The sequence below is a fragment of the Hakea prostrata genome, chromosome 4, assembly GCF_041222555.1.
Source record: "Hakea prostrata isolate BN-2017 chromosome 4, UWA_Hpros_2, whole genome shotgun sequence".
In the NCBI taxonomy this organism is placed as follows: Eukaryota; Viridiplantae; Streptophyta; class Magnoliopsida; order Proteales; family Proteaceae; genus Hakea; species Hakea prostrata.
In genome coordinates, this window is record NC_142603.1 from 48,945,573 (window position 1) to 48,965,454 (window position 19,882).

Below are 19,882 nucleotides of genomic sequence, written 5' to 3' on the forward strand. Positions count from 1 at the left end.
AATTTGCTCATATTTTTATGAAATAAACTGTCAAAACCGAATCTCACTCGAGATCAGCCGTACGCTGCACAGAACAGCATAATCGAAGCAAGGTCCCTCAGCGTGCCCTTATACTGGCCACACGCCCACACTTCCACACTTATGCGAGTTTGAGACCACACCGTGTCAGGTCCGACAGTGTGGATCCCACGTATGAGCGTGGGGGCACCCTGATAAAATGCGAAGCTGAGATCGAGTTGTCTTCGAAAAACGGCGAATCATTTCCTCTGTTCCTAATCGAATCACTGCAAATACCTGCGGTGCGAAGGTACGTTTCACTGTCTTAAAAATTACTTTTTCCATTTCTTGCGTTCTCCCTCTTCCAGTAAATTTTAGTAACCCATCAACTCTCTTTCTGCTACTTTTTATGTTTGCATCCCTATTGTGTTGTCCATGCTTTTCAGCTGCTAGCCTTGTTAAATCTGTTTCTGCTTCAGAATGTAATTTAAGTTACAGAAATTGAGCGGTTCTGTTCTCTTTCCTGTTAAAATCAGATACAGTAAGACGGTTTTCCTGTTGCAAGTAAATATTAAGAATGCGGGTATTACGGCCATGATGCTTTTCTCTTGTTCTTTGAGGATGTTTTCTATTTCAATTTTGCTTTCTCCTTTATGAATGATTTTGCTTTTCTCTTGTTCTTTGAGGATGTTTTCTAATATTGAGTTTGTGAATTTCAATTTTGCTTTCTCCTTTATGAATGATTTGGTGAACATCGTGCACCGCATAGCCCCTTGCTTCTTAAAGTTTTGTTGCAAGGAAAGAACGAGAAATTGGTAGTTTGGTGCTAAAGGGAAATATTGGCATAAGCTTTTATATCTGAGTATGAGTAAGAACATTCTACTTGGAGTTGCTTTGCCAAAACAATTCTGTAGAGTGAAGTCGAGACATGAGACTTTAGTAAAAATAGAGACCGTTTGTTATACTCTCTATTCAAAAAGCTATCTTATCCTTTCATTTTAGGTTTGCTTAGTATCACTCATTTTTTCTCTTCCAACCCATACACATCTAAGATTTTGTAAACTTTCACTGTATCATGTCTCATTAAGTAATTGTCTGGTTGGGTGTTTTTTATATGATATTAGAGCCCTTGTGGCCTGATGGATTTATTTGGTTTTTTGGTGTAGGTTTGTAATTCAGTTACCATGGCTGAAAGTCAGTTCAATGTTTAGTGGTCTGTTTATGTTATGCATCTGCTAACCAGATTATAGGAATTTCCCATCTTTGATCGATATAGGAACTTGAATACAGTTGGAGAGAATTTCTGTATGGTTGTAGATTTGAATTCATTGGAATGGGTTCTTTCGTACCAAAACTATACCATACCATATATTGTATTTACACCAATTTCTTATCGAAATCGTACTGTACCATTTCTCAAATACCATTTTCATACCGTACTATATAAAATTTGGTACAGTACCAACACCTTATTGAGTTACCAATTCTGTACCGTTTTACACCCTTAAATTGAACTCATAGGCAACCTGAAGAAGAAAATTTCAAAAGTTAGGGCACAAATAGTCATCCTTGTTGTTATTAGCATTAAATTCTTAAGAAAGTGTGGAAGAAGAATTCAGACCGTATAACACAATAACATCCTGCTATTATCATTTCGAAGCTCCATGCTGGCGAGCGAATTCTTCATATTTGAGTATAGGTTGTACAGGGAGTACTGTTGAAGGTTTGCTACTTCATACCATGTATTGCGTGCAATAGAGTTCTTATCTATGCCTACGAAAGCCAATTGTATCCTAAGGCTACAATCTACAGAGCCTCCTTGGCCCATATAGCTAGAAGTTTTGATTGCATAGTCTTAGTTGTTCCAGCACACACACACAACTTGAATTTGATGTGCATGAAGCGCATCCATCTCTCTTCCATGGTTCCTTTCTTTCTGGTCGGTTCTTCTTCCACCAAGTCTAAGACGCAGCAACTGAACAAACTATCGCTCTTTGGAAGCTCCAGTGCTATTAGAACTCAGAATAAAAAATTAAAGGAGAAAAAATTCAGCAAAAATCGCATACCCATGCATCATTCCGTTCTATACGTGAGACAATGCAGCTCACTGCAAGAATTTCCAACTTGAATCCCAAATTGACCCATATGGATGCTTATGATCTCCCTCAACTACTTGGATTGAGAACAACCACTAAAACACCTAAATCTCAGACGTTTCTGCTCCTCCCTTCCTCATGTTTTTCTTCTTTGACGAGAAAGGAAGGGATTGGAAGATTTGGCTACGATTAAAAGAACTGTTGGGAAAAATACTGAAAGACGGTTCACTCTTTTCCCGCCTGTGTAAAAGATCGATAGAGAAAAACAATACAAAAATGTTTTCGTGAATAGTGCCCGTGTGGGACCCACGTGAAAGATAACAAAAGAAATAATCACAAAAGGAGCACAGACACAACAATATACGTGGTTCGGCTTTGCCTACATCCACGGGCATAATAAGACCTTCACTATGAGAAAGTTGAAATACAACACTTGTAAAATGCTTGGATTTATAACCAAAACCAACCCTGTATCCAAAACTGGATACCCCTGTACACCCTCTCACAACTCACACTCTCAACCCTACAAGAGTTTCAAACCCACTACTCCAACACAGATACACTGCACTCAATCTCAGAACTCTGCACTTGATGAGTTCACTTGTGAGATCTCTCACCTCACTTCCCTTTTGTCTTGCATCTATCTCAAGCACACCTCCCATCTATTTATAGATGGGGAGGTGAACGATTTGAGAGAAACAAACTCTCACATTACTTGCATTTTTCCCCATGCAATTAATGACATATTGATATTACATATTTGCATTTATAAGGAGATAAGGAGAGAAGACTTTATCCTCCTTTAAAACATGTTTATTTCTTTTGTCAACAAAAGAGGGTTGAAAAAATGCACCAAATATAGTCAAATTTGGTCAAATTTGGTGTGTGACCTCTTGTGAGGAGGACCACAACAAACTTCCCCTCCGACTCATAAGGAAGGACAACTCATGCTTACCATGCTCTACAGTAGTCATGTTTGCCTTTTGGTAGAGCCTTTGTCATCATATCTGCTCCATTTCTGTCAGTATGAATTTTCTCAAGCTGCAACTGCTTCCGTTCCAATACATCTTGTATTCAATGATACCTTACATGGATGTGTTTGGAGTTATAATGGAAATTCGGATTCTTACTTATATGGATTGCACTTTGGCTGTCGCAGTGAACGACATACTTTTCTTGTTTCAAACCGAGTTCTTGAGTGAATTGCTTCATCCACAACATCTCTTTACATGTTTCAACAACAATAATGTACTCTGCTTCGGTAGATGATAAAGCCACACATTTTTGCAGCTTAGATAGTCATGATACTGCTCCCCCTGCAAAAGTAATTAGATATTCTGATGTGGATTTTCTGGAGTTAACGTCTTTAGCCAAATCAACATCTGTATATGCTTGTAACATAGGTTGCTGACCTCCAAAACACAAATAAATGTTAGTAGTACCTTTAAGATATCTCATTATCCACTTTATTGCTTCCCAGTGTTCTTTTCTAGGATTGGATATAAATCTACTAACAACTCCTACTGCATGTGCAATATCAGATCTAGTACAGACCATGGCATACATCAGGCTTCCTACTGTAGAAGAGTAGGGAATGCGCGTCATTTCATCCCTTTCTTCTTCAGTTGAGGGACTTTGTTCACTACTCAACTTGAAATTACTACCAAGAGGGTACTTACAGATTTTGCTTTGCTCATATTAAATCTTTCAAGTACCTTCTGCGCATATTTTTCTTATGATAGCTACAACTTTCTAGCTGCTCGGTCACAATAAATCTTTACGCCTAAGATTTGTATACAACTCCCAAATCTTTCATGGCAAAGGACTTGCTCAATTGTTTATTCAATCTGTCAATTTTATTGACATCTTGACCAACAATCAACATGTCATCAACATAGAGCAAAAGAATAATGAAATCTTCTTCAGAAAATTTCTTAACAAACATACAATGGTCTGATGCTGTTCTGTAATACCCATGATCTATCATAAATGAATCAAACTTCTTGTACCATTGGCTTGGTGCTTGTTTCAAGCCATACAAGCTCTTTCTTAACCTATAGACCATGTGTTCCTTACCTTTGACTTCAAAACCTTCTCGCTACTCCATATAAATTTCTTCCTCCAAATCTCCATGGAGAAAGGTTGTCTTTACATCTAGTTGATGGATTTCCAAATCCATACTAGCAGCTAAACTTAACACCACCCATATAGAAGACATTTTTACTACAAGTGAAAAAATTTCATTGAAGTCAATACCTTTTCTTTTGCCTAAATGTTGATGACATGTTGATTGTTGGTCAGGATGTCAATAAAATTGACAGATTGAAGAAACAATTGAGCAATTCCTTTGCCATGAAAGATTTGGGAGTTGTATAACAAATCTTAAACGTAAAGATTTATCGTGACCGAGCAGCTAGAAAGTTATGGCTATCACAAGAAAGATATATGCAGAAGGTACTTGAAAGATTTAATATGAGCAAAGATATGTGCAGAAGGTACTTGAAAGATTTAATATGAGCAAAACAAAATCTGTAAGTACCCCCTTTGGTAGTCATTTCAAGTTGAGTAGTGAACAAAGTCCCTCAACTGAAGAAGAAAGGGATGAAATAACGCGCATTCCCTACTCTTCTATATTAGGAAGCCTGATGTATGCCATGGTCTGTACTAGACCTGATATTGCACATGCAGTAGGAGTTGTTAGTAGATTTCTATTCAATCCTGGAAAGGAACACTGGGAAGCAGTAAAGTGGATAATGAGATATCTTAAAGGTACTACTAACATTTTTCCGTGTTTTGGAGGTTAGCACCTATGTTACAAGCATATACAGATGTTGATTTGGCTGGAGATGTTGACTCCAGAAAATCCACATTAGGATATCTAGTTACTTTTGTAGGGGGAGCAATATCATGGCAATCTAAGCTGCAAAAATATGTGGCATTGTCATCTACCGAAGTAGAGTACATCGTTGTTGTTGAAACATGTAAAGAGATGTTGTGGATGAAGCAATTCACTCAAGAACTCGGTTTGAAACAAGAAAAGTATGTCGTTCACTTGCGACAACCAAAGTGCAATCCATATAAGTAAGAATCCAAGTTTCCATTATAAATCCAAACACATCCATGTAAGGTATCATTGGATACGAGATGTATTGGAATGGAAGCAGTTGTAGCTTGAGAGAAAATCCATACTGACATAAATAGAGCAGATGTGATGACAAAGGCTCTACCCAAAGGCAAAACATGACTACTGTAGAAGCATGGCAGACATGAGTTGTTCTTCCTTATGAGTCGGAGGGGGTGTTTGTTGTGGTCCTCCTCACAAGAGGTCACACACCAAATTTGACTATATTTGGTGCATTTTTTCAACCCTTTTTTGTTGACAAGAGAAATAAACATGTTTTAAAGGAGGATAAAATCTTCTCTCCTTATCTCCTTATAAATGCAAATATGTAATATCAATATGTCATTAATTGCATGAGGAAAAATGCAAGTAATGTGAGAGTTTGTTTCTCTCAAATCGTTCACCTCCCCATCTATTTATAGATGGGAGGTGTGTTTGAGATAGATGCAAGACAGAAGGGAAGTGAGGTGAGAGATCTCACGAGTGAACTCATCAAGTGCAGAGTTTTGAGATTGAGTGCAGTGTATCTATGTTGGAGTAGTTGGTTTGAAACTCTTGTAGGGTTAAGAGTGTGAGTTGTGAGAGGGTGTATAGGGGTATCAAGTTTTGGATACAGGGTTGGTTTTGGTTATAAATCCAAGCATTGTACAAGTGTTGTATTTCAACTTTCTCATAGTGAAGGTCCTATTATGCCCGTGGATGTAGGCAAAGCCAAACCACGTATATTGTTGTGTCTGTGCTCCTTTTGTGAGGAGGACCTCAACAAGAACTTGATAAGAAATGAGATTTTTATGGAAGGAGGAGAGAAAGGAAATAAAAGAGAAGAGTGTGAGACAAGGGAGAGGAATAACACAAATTGTTTTTTTTTTTTTGGATGATTAAGAACACAAATTGTTAAAACGGTTTTAAGGAGATACAAAAAGCGACGGTGAATATGGTTTAGAGATGAAGTTATAAAAGTTGACACATTTACGGTTTTAACTTTATTAAAGGCACATGCTTTTTATAGACCACCAAAAAAGAAAAAAAAAAGGGTTTTTGTATCTTTTCAACTCTTTTTAAATAAAAATAAATTGTATGAATTGTACCAAACACTACCCAAACTATTTATTTGGGCAAAAAAAAAAAAAAAAAAAAAAAAAAAATCATGCCAAACACTACCTATAGGTGTGTTAGTAATAGGATTTTCATTCTGTCCATTTCTGGACAAAAATGGACTTATGGATGAGCGACATGTGTCCACAGGTCAGATTTAAGGGTTGAGATTAAATTAAAATAAAATTCTTTCTAACTTCCAAGTGTAACCTTAACCTTTAGATCCTACCTATCAGTTATGAACGGGTTTTTCAACTGTTTTGTTTTGAACCGCTTAATTGACGCCCAATATGGAAAGAAACTCCAAGTGCCAAAGGGACATAGAACCTATTTTTTGCTCCGGGGACGTTGCCCCCACACTCCAGCCTAGGGCAGCCTAGGTGAACTTCAACATCAACAAAATCTGAAGCATAAGCCATACTCAACATCAAGAATCAATGAATTAGTAAATGCCTAGGTGGACGCTGTGACGACCATGGTTTGATGAGATGAACTTATGTTTGTGTTTTTTTTTTTGAATAATTTTTCATAATTATGATTCTTGAATGCTTGTTTTTTGGGATGAATGTGACTATGGAATATTTGTTTAGCTTATTATAGAAAATAATTGTGTTGAAAAGTAGTTGTATTGAAAAATTTTGACCCAACTGCTTTGTTTGCCTTATTGCCACCTAGGCGCCGCTTTGTTGCCTAATCGCCTAGGCGGTGCCCCAATTGCTTTGGTTGCCTTGCCGCCTTGACAACCATGCTACCTATGGACATATGTCGCTCATCCATAAGGAAATGAAGGGTCCATTTCCTTGTCAAGAATGGACATGATAAAATTCCGTTAGTAAGAGGTGGTCCAATTAATGAATTGGATAACTTAGAGGGTGACATTTAGAGCTTCTTTGGTTGGATGAATCCTTGGATTCATGAATCAGGTTTTTAAAACTATTTGGTTGAAAAAAATTTAGCAATTTATGAATCCATGGATTTCAATTTTTTGCCTAAAAATTGAATTTTGTGGATTCTTGGTTATTGGGTGGAATCTAGGGATTCCACTGCTTGTATAAAAAGGCACTTGGGTTCCATCGTTCCATCAATGGGACTTCCTAGTTCCTTCAAGTGAGACACACTAGAGATCGACAACGAGACTCTAGATTGAGTTCCTTCTTCTCTGGTTGCTTTTTAGGATTTTCTAGCGAGACACCAACAGAGAGTGTGGTCTTCCTCCTAAACTTTGAGCAAGGTTTTTGAGTGAGGGATCTTTGAGTAAGACTTCTTCCTTGGAGCCAGATTCCTTTGAGCGATCTTCCTTCGATCAAGACCTGATCAAGGACTTTCCCACAAAAAGTTACTCTCTCCACTGATTTGCAGGTATTTTTGTCCAAATCTGGTTCCCTTCTTCTTCTCCTTCTACATCTTAAAAAACCTATTTCTTGTTTGATTTGATATTTCTCAATTTCATTAATTTGGAATACATGCTTGATCTCTCTATTTTCAATCTGTGATCTCTTTGGTTTGGGCTTAGATAATGTTGACTTTGTCGTTTTAAATTTCTCAAGTTAGAATCTGTATTCCCCAATTTCTGTTCGGTTCTATGTAAATTGGATTTTTTTTTGTCCAACTGAATTGGAGATTTCAATGTTACAAACTTCCTTTTCTGCTTTGATTCTCCAGTTTAATTGCCCATTCGATTTTATTTGGTTTCCCATTCTTGGTTTTTTATTACGTTCAGCTAATTGCAGTGTTCTTCATATGTTTGGATTATCAGCACACGGAATGTTACCTTTGTTTTTGTTTTTGGAAGGGGATTCGTAAGCCATGAGACAGAAAAATAAGAAGATTGTTGTTATTGTAGGGTTGAATGACTTTTGTACATCTACAAAATCATCTTCCAAGGTTGTGTTTAGTTCCGCAATTCCCTGGAGTCAACAATAGAATCAGGTTTCCAGGGAATCATGATTCAATGGAATTATGTTCTATAGGATCATATTCATGTTTGGTTCTCTTGATTTTGATTAGTGAATCTGTTTGAAAAACTGTTTGGTTATCCTAATTTTGACAAGTGAATATGTTAGAAAAATTGTTTGGTTACTTGATTCTGTGAGTGGATTTAACCTTGTTAATTTATCATATTTCAGTTAATTATATTTTCAAGAGATCATTCGTATGCTAACAACACAAACCTTAATGTCAAATAAAAAACTATACATAATATCTCACAAAAATTCTATAGAATTGTATAATTATTCATATCTAATCATAATCAAGAGTTTGCATTGAATCCTTCAAATGTTTATTTTTGCTTCCCAAATTTGTGAAAGATAATTGCAATTTAGATGGGATTTTGCCATCCTCAATTTATTAACATTCTCATTATAATGTTTCTATTTCCAATTTTCATGACCCTTACCCCATTTATACTTTGAGCATCTATTTCTTCTTATTTTTGTTTTGCTCACCTCCTTTATATGCGATCTTTGATCCCCACACTTGCCCCCAACCCCCCAACCCCCCCAAAAAAAAAAGAAGGCAAAAGAAATATATATCTTGATACCACCTCTTGCCCATTTTTTGTTTTACCTTAGAAAAATCAGCTCCTGCCGAGAACCTCATATGGTTTCAAAATAGGTAGCATTTCTTGTTTCTCCCCATGGGATTCCCATTATTCAGGTTTTGCTTGGCCGCTTTTGCTTGCAGTTGAAATTGGAATCCTTGTTGCCATGTTGAACTCTCACAGTTTTCTCTTTTATAGGTTCATTGTTATATATGATAAATCTGAATAATTGATGATGGGGAAGTCTCCTGATTGGTTTTGTGATATTGGGTGTTTGTCTTGTATGCCCATCTTTGGTGTTTTTGTTTCCCCTTTTTTTAATTTTTTTTTCTATTTTTTTAATTATATGATAAAAAGGAATGGATTGAAATTGCATATGAAGGAAGGAAGTTACACATAAGAGGGAGAGTCCCTCCTGAAAATACATAGATCTGTTGGCTATACACTACCTATCATAGAAAATTATTGAAATGTCTTAAAATTAGCATTATTACGACTCTCCAGAATATGCAAGAGTAGGAATGAGTGACAAAGGCCAAATTGTTGTAGATTGAGCAATGGAAGATCAAGAACCTCTTGCTCACTACACCGTAGCTCTTACATATGACCAGGGTAGAAAAAGTTGGCGAAATATTGCTGAAAGTATGCGATATTTCACCGTGTTGATAGGTACTAACACTAAAAGCCAAACCGACATAAGAAATCTAAAATTTGACGATAAATCGCCAAAATATCACTATATATTGCAGAAGAGTTGATATATCACCGATAAATTCAAAATATTGTGAAAAATTCTGAAAATATCGAATGTTTTGAAGTTACGAATTTTTTCTCTTGTTCCATCTTTGGGTGAGTTATGTGGTTAGAGAAAGAAAGAAGATGAGGGTTTCTGGGGAGACAGTTTCGCGGGGATGAATCGCCGGGAATCTAAAAATCCGGTGGTTTGGATCTTCAGATTGTTGGATCATCAAAGAGAAGATAAATCTCTCTCCCGCTCTCACTCTCCGTCTTCTCTCTCTCGCTCTTTGCGTGTCACACTGAAAATGTCGGTGTTGTTGGCAGCCACCAACACCTGAAATGTCAGTGAAATTTCAAACCTTGCATATAACATTTAAGAAGTTTTGCTTGATCTACTCTAGTCTGTATACAAGTAACCACAGCTTCCAAAATATTATACATGGTGGACCATCTGCTGTTAAAAATGACAAAAATCCATCCAAATTTTTTTTTTTGAAAAACCCAATCCAATCTTTTCAGCCTTGGATTATATGAGGAATGGTCTTCATTGTAATGCCCTGTATTTAAATTGCACTATTTTAGTAATATGGAATGTGGTATTGTTAGGTTCCTGAAGAGAAGTCACTAAATAGGCCAGAGTCATGGGACCAGGTAATATTAATGAATGGAATACTATTTTGTTTAGTGGAATTAGTATATAAACCCATAACTTGTGAACCAGCCATAGGTATAATTGTTAGTTGTGATTTAAGGGGATAAAAATGGAAAAAAATTGGACTAAAGTAACCCATACGGTTCAAAGATGGATCCTTAGAAGGGTGAAATTTGAAATTTTGATAAAGAGGGTCCAATGGGTTGGTTTTGGTTATGACTGAACTAGACTATATAAGCTTGACTTGTGTCTTAGATAAGCCCTAAAGCTCATTCCATTAGCAAGGGAAAAAAAAAGAAAAAAAAAGAGAGAGACAGTTGAGGGCTAGAGGTAGGGAAGAGGAGCTGGAGGAGGCAGTCGTAGACTAGTATGAGCAAATTCAGACCTGAAAAATAGAGATTGAATCCAAGCATGTAAGTTGATCCTAAAGGATTTAGAATTGCACAAGCTTGAAGGGATTTTCAGCTTGATTTGAGCTCAGACCTAAGGTACAAATTGAACCGTGTGTGAGATTAGGATTTTGAGCTCCTAGGTAGACAATGAATGAATGTAGCAATTGAGTTAATTTCATGGATTTAAGATGGTTATGGCTAAATCTGAGTTTCAAAATGAAATAAAAGGTAAGGTTGATATTCCGTTTTGATAGGCTGACCCGCATGTAGTATTTTAACCAAAGCTTTGTCATTGTAACTTCAGATTCTGTGATCTTGGTATCGTTTTAAAGAGGGCTAGAAGGGCTACATCTGTTGTGAAATAGGAATTTTCTGAATTAAAAAAGGATCTGGGTCAAAAACCCCATGCTTACAGGACCGAAATGCAGTTTGGTGCAGTCAGGACAGCCATAAGTTGCAAGTTGCTCTTTGCTGCCACTCTAAATCAGCCACTTTTGGACGGTCCCAAAATGCCCTGTTCAACCTAGTTTTTGATTTCCTATGAGCCCTGGAATGAATGTTAAACTAAATGGTACCCGTTTGTGGTCTTACAATTGATGAGAGAGGGGTCAACACTAAGTTTAGGGACCTTAATGTAACGTTACTGTTGTTAGATTTGTAGACTTTGTGGAATGAAATGAAATGTCTTGTAGGAGGGGTGCTAACAAGAAAGAGGGTGGACTAACACTGGACCTTGGGAACAGGAAAAGGGTAAACAAGACGAGGTTGAGTAAATTATATGTATCGACTTATGTTAGTGCTTGGATGTGTTGCTTCTAATGTGTCCTTTATGTTTGGCAAGCATGTTGGAATGAGATTCTTAAATCTGATCATGTTTGAAGGCTGGGAATGGTTGTCACTTATTTATGTCCTTTTGATATTGAATGGAACATTAAGATGCCGTGGTATAAATTAGGATCATTCATCCATGTTCAAGACTTCAAGTGCTTCTCTAAGAACCATTTTGAGTGATCTATGTTGCTTATGTCTTGCACTTAAAAGAGTGGAGTTCATTAGTGAAACTGAAATTGGAAATGTTAAAAGATAAAAATTGAAAATGAATAAAACTATGTGCTGATGAGCACAACTTCTATAAGTTCTGATACCCAATGTACCCAAATGGGAAGCCATGAAGTAAGACCAAAAAGTGGAAAGATAAGGTCTAGGACGATAATAGCTACCTACAAGGGATACCAGACCTTGTGCCAAGAGACTGAAATTGGGAACCCAATATAGGAACCCTCAACCCTGAGACTGAGATTGAGACGGATACAGAGACAGATGCCACTTGTGTGGATTAGATTGAGGTACCCCCTCTATAGGTGAAGCTTGGTCTAAGACTTATGAGAGAATGAAGGTAAATGAATTGAGAAGAAAAACTGTTTTGATAATAGAACCAAATAAAGTTTTTGCTATAAAGAGAAAAATGAAATGAGTTGCTTGTTTAATACACCATGTTGGTTGCATAGTTGTGCATATTGCTTATTGGGTTTGTGTGGCTCATTACTTTTATTGTCAACAGATGCCCAAGTCTGGAATAAAGGCAACGGGGTTGACACGAAGGTGATGGTTTCTTGTTTGTCTAAATAGAATATAAAGTTTATCTTGCAATGTATGTATATATCCAGCTGTAAGGAAAATACAAGGATAGTGGTGGTTTAAGCTAATAGCAATCTATATATATTGTGATTCTGTGAATGAGTAGGACAGGTGACATCAATTAGGGTATTTCAGTTTCCTCCTTTATACCCATGTTTCCGTCTTGTTATGGTAATAGTATGATAAAGGTTTAATAGGTAAGGTGAACTGCTATGTGCCCTGGTAGGGTTTTTGTGACGTAGCCCCACCTAGCCCTAGAAACTGGGGTTGTGACAGGCGTGGATCGCACAACACTCCAACTAGGGACAGATTTCATCAATCACACCATAATGATTCACATTACAATAAAAACCCACCAGAGGTCAAATTTAATTTTTCCATGATAGATGCTTTTCCTAAGAGACCAAATAAAATAACATGCAACAATAAAAGCTGCAAACAGCCAGCAGAGAGAGGGTCTATCAAAAGACTTACTGAATAAGGGAGCAGCATAGATGGACCAATGATATGTGGAAGAGAAATTCAGTTCTCTATGCCAGAGGTCCTGCTGCCTAAATAAGCTTAGTCCAATCACATGAAAGGAAAATGTATCGAATGGAGTTGACATTATTTTAACAAAAAACATGAGTGACTGACCATGGTCCATTGAGGTAGGGTGTCCTTAACTGGGAGTCCTACATTTGCCATATGGCAATTTTTTTTTTAAATTTCAGATGAAACAGCAGATGCCATAAAAGTTTCCGCCACAAAGTAGAATTATCATAGAAACGAAATGGGAAGGCAAAGCTCTGGCAGCAAGCCATGGTGTTTCTATTTTGTATTCAGCTATTTAGGTCAATTCTAGTTCCTTCCAATGATTCAGAATAGTAATTTTAGGGCTTTGGCACAGTTCAGCTCCTGGCTTAATCCTCCTGCTCTTCAGCATTTTCTTTCCCATTCATTAGTTGGCCTGCTGCAGCTGTGTATTGGGATTGGGCTTGTGTTTTAAATAGTATGTTCATGAAATCTTAAATAATATATGTGCATGTGCTTTATACTTGCAGATTTTGTGCGAATGTGCTCCAAGCTTGCGGAAAAACTGTCATCTGCCCAACCTTTGTTTTTGTTTCGGATATTCTAGTTCCATTCAATGGCTTCCGTAACATCTTATGCTTCAAAGAGAGCTCTTACACTTGTAAGCCGTCCTCTTCTGGGCAGAGTTTTCTTCCCAGCTAATTGCTACAACAGTCGTCATTTCAGTGATGTAGCTACAGTTGACAAAGCAGAACAGTTGGAAACTTCTTCAACATCATTCATTTTCTCAGCTGATAGTGGTGGAGTAGCAGGGAGAGACAGAAAAAAAGATGAAAGCATCCATATCAAAGCCCCAAGGTCAAACCTCCAAAAAGAATCCTCCTCGTCATCAGTGACAATGCCAATGTCATTCATAACAGGTTCTATTGTTGGCAAGAGATTCTACAAGCAGGTCACTACAAGGCGTGCTGATGATGATAATGGTTGGACTGTGATGCTTGACTATAGAACCCTCAAGACACCATCTAAGAGACCTCTCAAGCTTCCCACACTAGTGCTTGCAAAGGCTATTGCAGCTGAATGGGAATATCAGGTGCTACATCTTGTGTCATCTTTGGTTATTCAAAACACCCCCTGAGGGCCTTGGGAAATTCAAGTCTTTAGTCCTTGATTAGATTTTCTATGGCTGATGTTTTATATGGTTATGAAGACGTTCCTAATGAAATATTTGCCTTGATAGCAAACAGATGGCATCAGACCCTTCACAATGCCCCTTATGAGACTTGCTTGCACTGCATTGGAGAGAGTTCCACTCACACGGAAAAAAATCATTGAACACCTAACGAGGAAGTTTCATCAAGATTTGGTTTTCTTCCGTTCTCCGGGCGACAATGATCTGACAAGAGGAGTCCTTGGTATTTATTCTTATGGCTTTCTTCATTTCATTTTCACTTTTACTTGCTCCATAAGTTTTTATTATTTCATGGTTATGAGAACTTAACCAAGTTAATCTATGGTGTACCCATGGCTCTCACCTACACTTTGAACCACTCAGGAAATCTAGATTTTAAACACTGACAGCAGCTCTTCATGAAAGAGAAAGAAGTACACAAAATTTGCTTTAGCAAAATTACATTAGACTTATCTCTCTATTCTTTCTACAATGGGGGGGGGTATTAAGGGCTAATTGGCCTTACAAACTTGAATCCTATTTATGCTTGGAATGGAGTAACTCTAAATTGGAAGGGAAAATAAAATGTAATAGCTAATTAAAATATAAAATACCTCTTTAGTTAAATGGACTCATTTATTCCATTAAATCATGTGATTTTCAAGAGGTCACATGACCTCTAAAACAAATTCAAACTATTTAAATAACCTATTTTCATACAAAATCCATGTTCCCATGTTTTAAATTCAATAAGTTGACTGCTTCCAATATTGATGCTTGGAATGAAAGTACTGGGGGACACAATAAAGAAGAAAGAAAGGTCAACTATAAAGAAGATGGGGGGAAGAAGAGGAAGCTTGAGAAGAATCAGTCTGGTAGTAGGGGAAGAGGGAGAAGAAGAATCATAAGAAGATGAGAAAAAGAGAAAAAAAAAAGAAAAGGGGGGTGTGTGTGTGTGTGTGTGTGTGTGTGTGTGTGGAGGGAGTGCAAACTCACATACAAAACTTAATTGAAACCTTCATTATTCTTTTTCAAGCCGAATACAAGGATTTAAATAATATGAGAAACATATTTCAGTAAAACTAGGACTCAATGATTAAAACTAACTAAAACTAATCCTAGTATCCCCACCCAAATTAAAAACTGCTTTTACTTATCCCATAAAATAACCAAGAAAAATCCCAATTATCTATAAAAAAAACTTGAAACACTGTTCATGTCACTGTAGGATGAACAGTACCGAGCATCTTTCTGTCATGAAACAGCTTTAGCCTTGATCACAAATTAAATGGCTGTGGGCCTACATGATCAATTGTTCTCTCCTGCAAATCAGTAAACAATTAGTGTATAATTCTACAAAATATTTTTCCTTCAAATCTGTTATCTTCTTTGCAATTAAATTCCTCAAAAACAGATCAATTAGACCAAAAAAAAAAAAAAAAACTACACGTCACCCACTATAATGGGGGTGAAACTCGGGGTTCCCCACTATAGTGGCTAAAATTATGTGTCACCCACTTTCAATATTACAAGTTACCCATAGTTAGGTTTTTGACCTAGATTCTATTAAGTGATAAGTATAATGACCTTAATGCCCTTTGGGCAGTAAAATGACCTAATTACCCCCATTTGTACCTTCCTATACCCAGCTTTTAGGTGGGAGACTACACCTCACCGGAAATTGCCTTCCGTCGCCGGAAACCATCATACCCTTGCCAAAATATCTCTGCCTACCGTCCCTTGCTGGAAATCTCCCCCTCTGAAGCACACGTACCCGTTCTTGCAGAGCCCATAAATGATTTCCTAATAGGTAAAGATATTAAGAGGTTGAAAAATGCTTCGCTATCGTGAAATGGAGAAGCTTTGAGACCGCAATACAATTTCTCTCTTTGCAAACCCCGGAAATCAATTTTGGTTAAAAGGTTTTATATCTCGGGTATGCCTAGCTTCAATCACTTGTCAGAGAAGCTCATAAGCTTTAGAGAGCTTGTTGTCCTTGTAAAAGGCTTGGGTTAGATACCCAACAGTGCCAACATCGCCAATGAGGTCAGATTCCATCATCTTGGGATAAAAATCCTAAACTAGATTGGTTCCTCCAATACGAAGAGAACCCAATAAAGCTGAATTCCAAACTGATAGAGAAGGCACAAGATTCAAACTTTTGAGCCATGAAAACATATCAAGAGCATCGTTGATTTCCCCATCACGGCAAAGATATTGAATAAGGGATTCCGAATAAGAAGGTCGGGGTTGAGATCTAGGGAAGTTGAGAAGAAATGATTTGCAGCCTTGGCCGCTTTTGCTTTGATTAGGGCATCGAAGAGAAAAGAACAAGATTGAGGATTAGGAGAGAGACTGAGCTGATAGGACACCCATTGAAAGAAATGGAGAGACAAGGAAAGCATTATTTTGACGCTAAATGATCTCTCCGATGCAGTTAGGATCGAACATAGTGTGTCGAGGGGAAATCAAAGAGGAGCGTCTGTTACCATCTGGATTGTGTTCGTATGATCTTGCAGACCTTGGCCACCATTTGTTTTGTGAATTCAAGCTGAAACTGAAGCTTTCCATCCATGACTTGGGGTTCTTGTTGTGTTCAATCTCCATCTCCTCATCCTTCCACAATGAATTTTCAAGTAGTTATTCCAGGGCATTAAGGGTTTTGGAGTCTACGCCTTGGCAGAATTGATGAGAAGCGCTTGAGGAAGAGATTTGAAGTCTTTTCTGAATAGAATGTAAGAATTAGGGTACATCTGCTTCCAAAGGGTTTAGAGAGAGAGAGATTTCCGGCAGGGGGCAGGGGACGGTGGGCAGAGAGATTTGTGGCAGGGATGTGGTGGTTTCCACCAAAGGTGGGCAGTTTCCGATGAGATGTAGGTAGAAGATGGGTGAAGGGACCTAAGGGTTGGGTATGAGAGGATATTAAATGGGCGTAACTAGGTTATTTTACTGATCACTTTATTGAATCTAGATCAGAAACCTGTGGGTAACTTGTAATATTGAAAGTAGGTGACGCGACTTTAGCCACTATAGTGGCCAACCCCGAGTTTCACCCCCATTATAGTGGGTGACCTGTAAAAGACTCAAAAAAAAAAAAAAAAAAAAAAATCATGTGATTGAAAGTTTGGAACTCAATCTCAAGTTGTGTTGTATCAGAAATCCAACCCATAGATGTATCAACGGTGGCTTGAGTCCAAGGAAAGTAGCTAATCTAGATGCTGGATCTACATTAGTGGGAGGTCATAGTAGTGTTCCCAATTACTATTGGTTTGCATCAAGGATTAAAATTTAAAATGCCGTCTAGCCACTTAGGTATTTAGAATGCATTACTTTCCATCTAATGTGTTGCATCCTAAATATGCAATTCTTCATCTGACCTTTGGTTAGAAAATGTATGATTTTATGCTTCTTTATTTGCAGAGCGACAGGTGGCGAAGCTTGATCCGTTACTAAATTGGGTAGAGTCTGAATTTGGATTTAAGCCTGTTGTCTACTCTGGCTTTTTTGGTGGGAAGCAATTGGATGGACTTGTTAATGCTGTTGAACATCTTCTAAAGAGCACAGATGACTGTGAGTTGGCTGCTATTGATGCAATGGCTGCAGCTGCACACTCTCTAATAATTTCTATTGCAATTTCCCGAGGGATGTTGCAGATTGAGGAATCCATTGAGTTGATTAGACTGGAAGAAGATTTACAGGTACACACACCCCCCCTTTCCCCTTTTCTTGTCTTTCCTTCATGTGCATACACGTCAATGTATAGATTTTGGTTCTTTTTACTCTTTCTGGGGAAAATCTCAGATTTTGTGCCCAGACCACCGACAGGTCAAAGCGCTCATAATGTCATTGAGTACCCACTTGTTAAAAAGATCAGGGTCCACTGTTAGAAGGGCCATTTGATTTTGTATTTATGTTTAAACAGCAGCCCTAAACCTTCACCAGAAACCCTGATTCTCTGAAACCCTAGGTTTTGGAATTCAAATCTGAACCAAAAACTGTCAGGTTCAGGTTTGTATTTTGTTAAACCTAAGTCTATAAACTCTAGCTGAACCTAGTCTGTCTTCCCTACAAGTCCCAACCACCCTAAACAGCCCCAAATTCCCTAACAGCAGGGTCTGAGGAAACCGTAGTTTGGCCTGTTGATTCATTAACTGATACTACAACTGACCCTCGATTTCGAGGCTACATCGTCCACAGATCAGAGCGCTCATAATGTCATGATACCCTGTTAAAAAGATCTGGGTCCCCGTTGTCATTTTGTATTTATGTTTAAATGATAAGTATCTTATTGTTAAGAGATTGTGTTTGGTGCATTGGGTCAAGTCCAGGAATGAGCTTCTCTGGAAACAGGGGTGAGGATTAATAATTTGACCCTTCCTGAACCCTGCTAAGTGTGTGAAGCATGTGAGTGGTCACCCTTTGTTTTTCAATCTTTTAGCGCAGAACCTACTCAGATGTATACCTCCTGATCATTTCAAGGCATGTTCTTGGTTGCCTCAGATAAATTCCTAGGAACCATCTTCTTTAATGACATGGCGAATATGCATCAAGTTCACATTATTTACTGTCTTATTGATGTATATTATAAGCTTCAAATCTTTTACCATACAGGTTGATAGATGGGGTTTGGTGGAAGGTGGCCACGATGTTGATATTGCTGATCTAAAGGTGCAAATCGCTTCAGCTGTTGTTTTCCTTGGACTTTCAAGGATAGTCTAAACTTCTCTCCCTTTCGTTTTTTTGTTTAGAATATTTTATCTTTAGCTGGTTCATGACATGGCAGTGTATTTATGTTTTAGGTCAATAATCTTAACCTCCTCCACCCAGCAAAGAAAGTGGAAAGAAATCAAGAATTAAATAATTATTATGCAAGCAAGAAAACATATTGTTTTCAGGGATTGATTTTGTTTCAATCTGATTTAATTTTGCAGCTTCAACCTGAAATTTTTTTTTTTTGGGGGGGGGGGGGGGGGGTTGTGCTTGCTGAGATTACAAGACAGTGATCAGGCAAAGTGAATTCTCAGAGTCGTTAGACTTGTGGAGATGAACATCCGTCGGCCAAATCTGGGCGTTCTGTTGGTGCAGAAGTCATTAATAATTAGTAGTTACAGTGATTTGAAAAACATTTCAGTGACAAAAGTCATGATGAAAATGAAAACTGTGCTGGAGGAACTCGTCACAGAAGAAAGAAGTGTCGTGGTCTTGAATTGGTTCTGTTAACGCTCTGTTCCTGTTGCTGTTGATTTTGATTTCTTACACTTACAGGGAGTGATGTCTCTACATGAATAATAAGCCAGAAGCATCTCCAAACCCATTGTGTGCAGTTAGAATTTAGTTGAAATTCCATCTCAATTTTGAAACCAGAATCTAAATTGGTCCTATAATGGTCACGTATTCAGATTATATAAATCAGTTCTTAAAAAGGTTTTATAACTATTATATTTTAAAAATAAAAGATGAATATATAAAGCCTAATGAGAGCTTAAAGAGGCAAAGTGAGAGCTTCTTAAATTAAAAAAAATGAAGGCATCAACAACTAATTCAATGCCTTAAACTGATATCTCTTGCAAGCCCATCTCGGAGAGAATTAAGATCATTAGATCCTTCCACCCGTTTAAATCTACCACTAGAAATGAGTGAAAACTTTCCATCTTTTCCTGAGAGTAGAAGGGTTTGAGTCCTGGAGAAATTGTGGCTGAGGTCCAAAGCATTCAAGATAGGGAAGTTTAAACTTGGTGGAGTCAAACCCGTCAATTTCTTAGGTGCTGAAATCAAAGGACCCAATAGCAATGAGGCTATCCAACTTGTTACAAGTTAGGACTAGCAACAACTATGGCTTTTGAGGTCTTGCTTGATCCTCAAGCCTTGCCGGACCAACTTGCAAATCTCATTCGAGAGGAGCGGTGTGGTCTTTGGTATTTCAGAAT

The 19,882-nt window shown here is 37.7% G+C and overlaps 1 protein-coding gene across 3 annotated transcripts; it reads left to right on the forward strand.

The window, feature by feature from the left end:
• The first annotated feature begins 101 nt into the window (after positions 1-101).
• Positions 102-18,869, forward strand: LOC149019307 (uncharacterized). Of its 3 annotated transcripts, none has more exons than XM_089153335.1 (5): positions 102-538; positions 13,315-13,877; positions 14,025-14,199; positions 17,376-17,653; positions 18,567-18,869. In XM_089153335.1, the coding sequence occupies exons 2-5, from the start codon at positions 13,401-13,403 to the stop codon at positions 18,672-18,674; spliced, it is 1,038 nt and encodes a 345-aa protein (XP_089009461.1). In that variant the 5' UTR covers positions 102-538; positions 13,315-13,400; the 3' UTR covers positions 18,675-18,869. The 3 variants fall into 3 exon arrangements, with proteins under 3 accessions (XP_089009461.1, XP_089009462.1, XP_089009460.1); XM_089153336.1 differs by lacking the exon at positions 102-538 and adding an exon at positions 6,350-7,668; XM_089153334.1 differs by lacking the exon at positions 102-538 and adding an exon at positions 12,137-12,235.
• Positions 18,870-19,882: the final 1,013 nt, after the last annotated feature.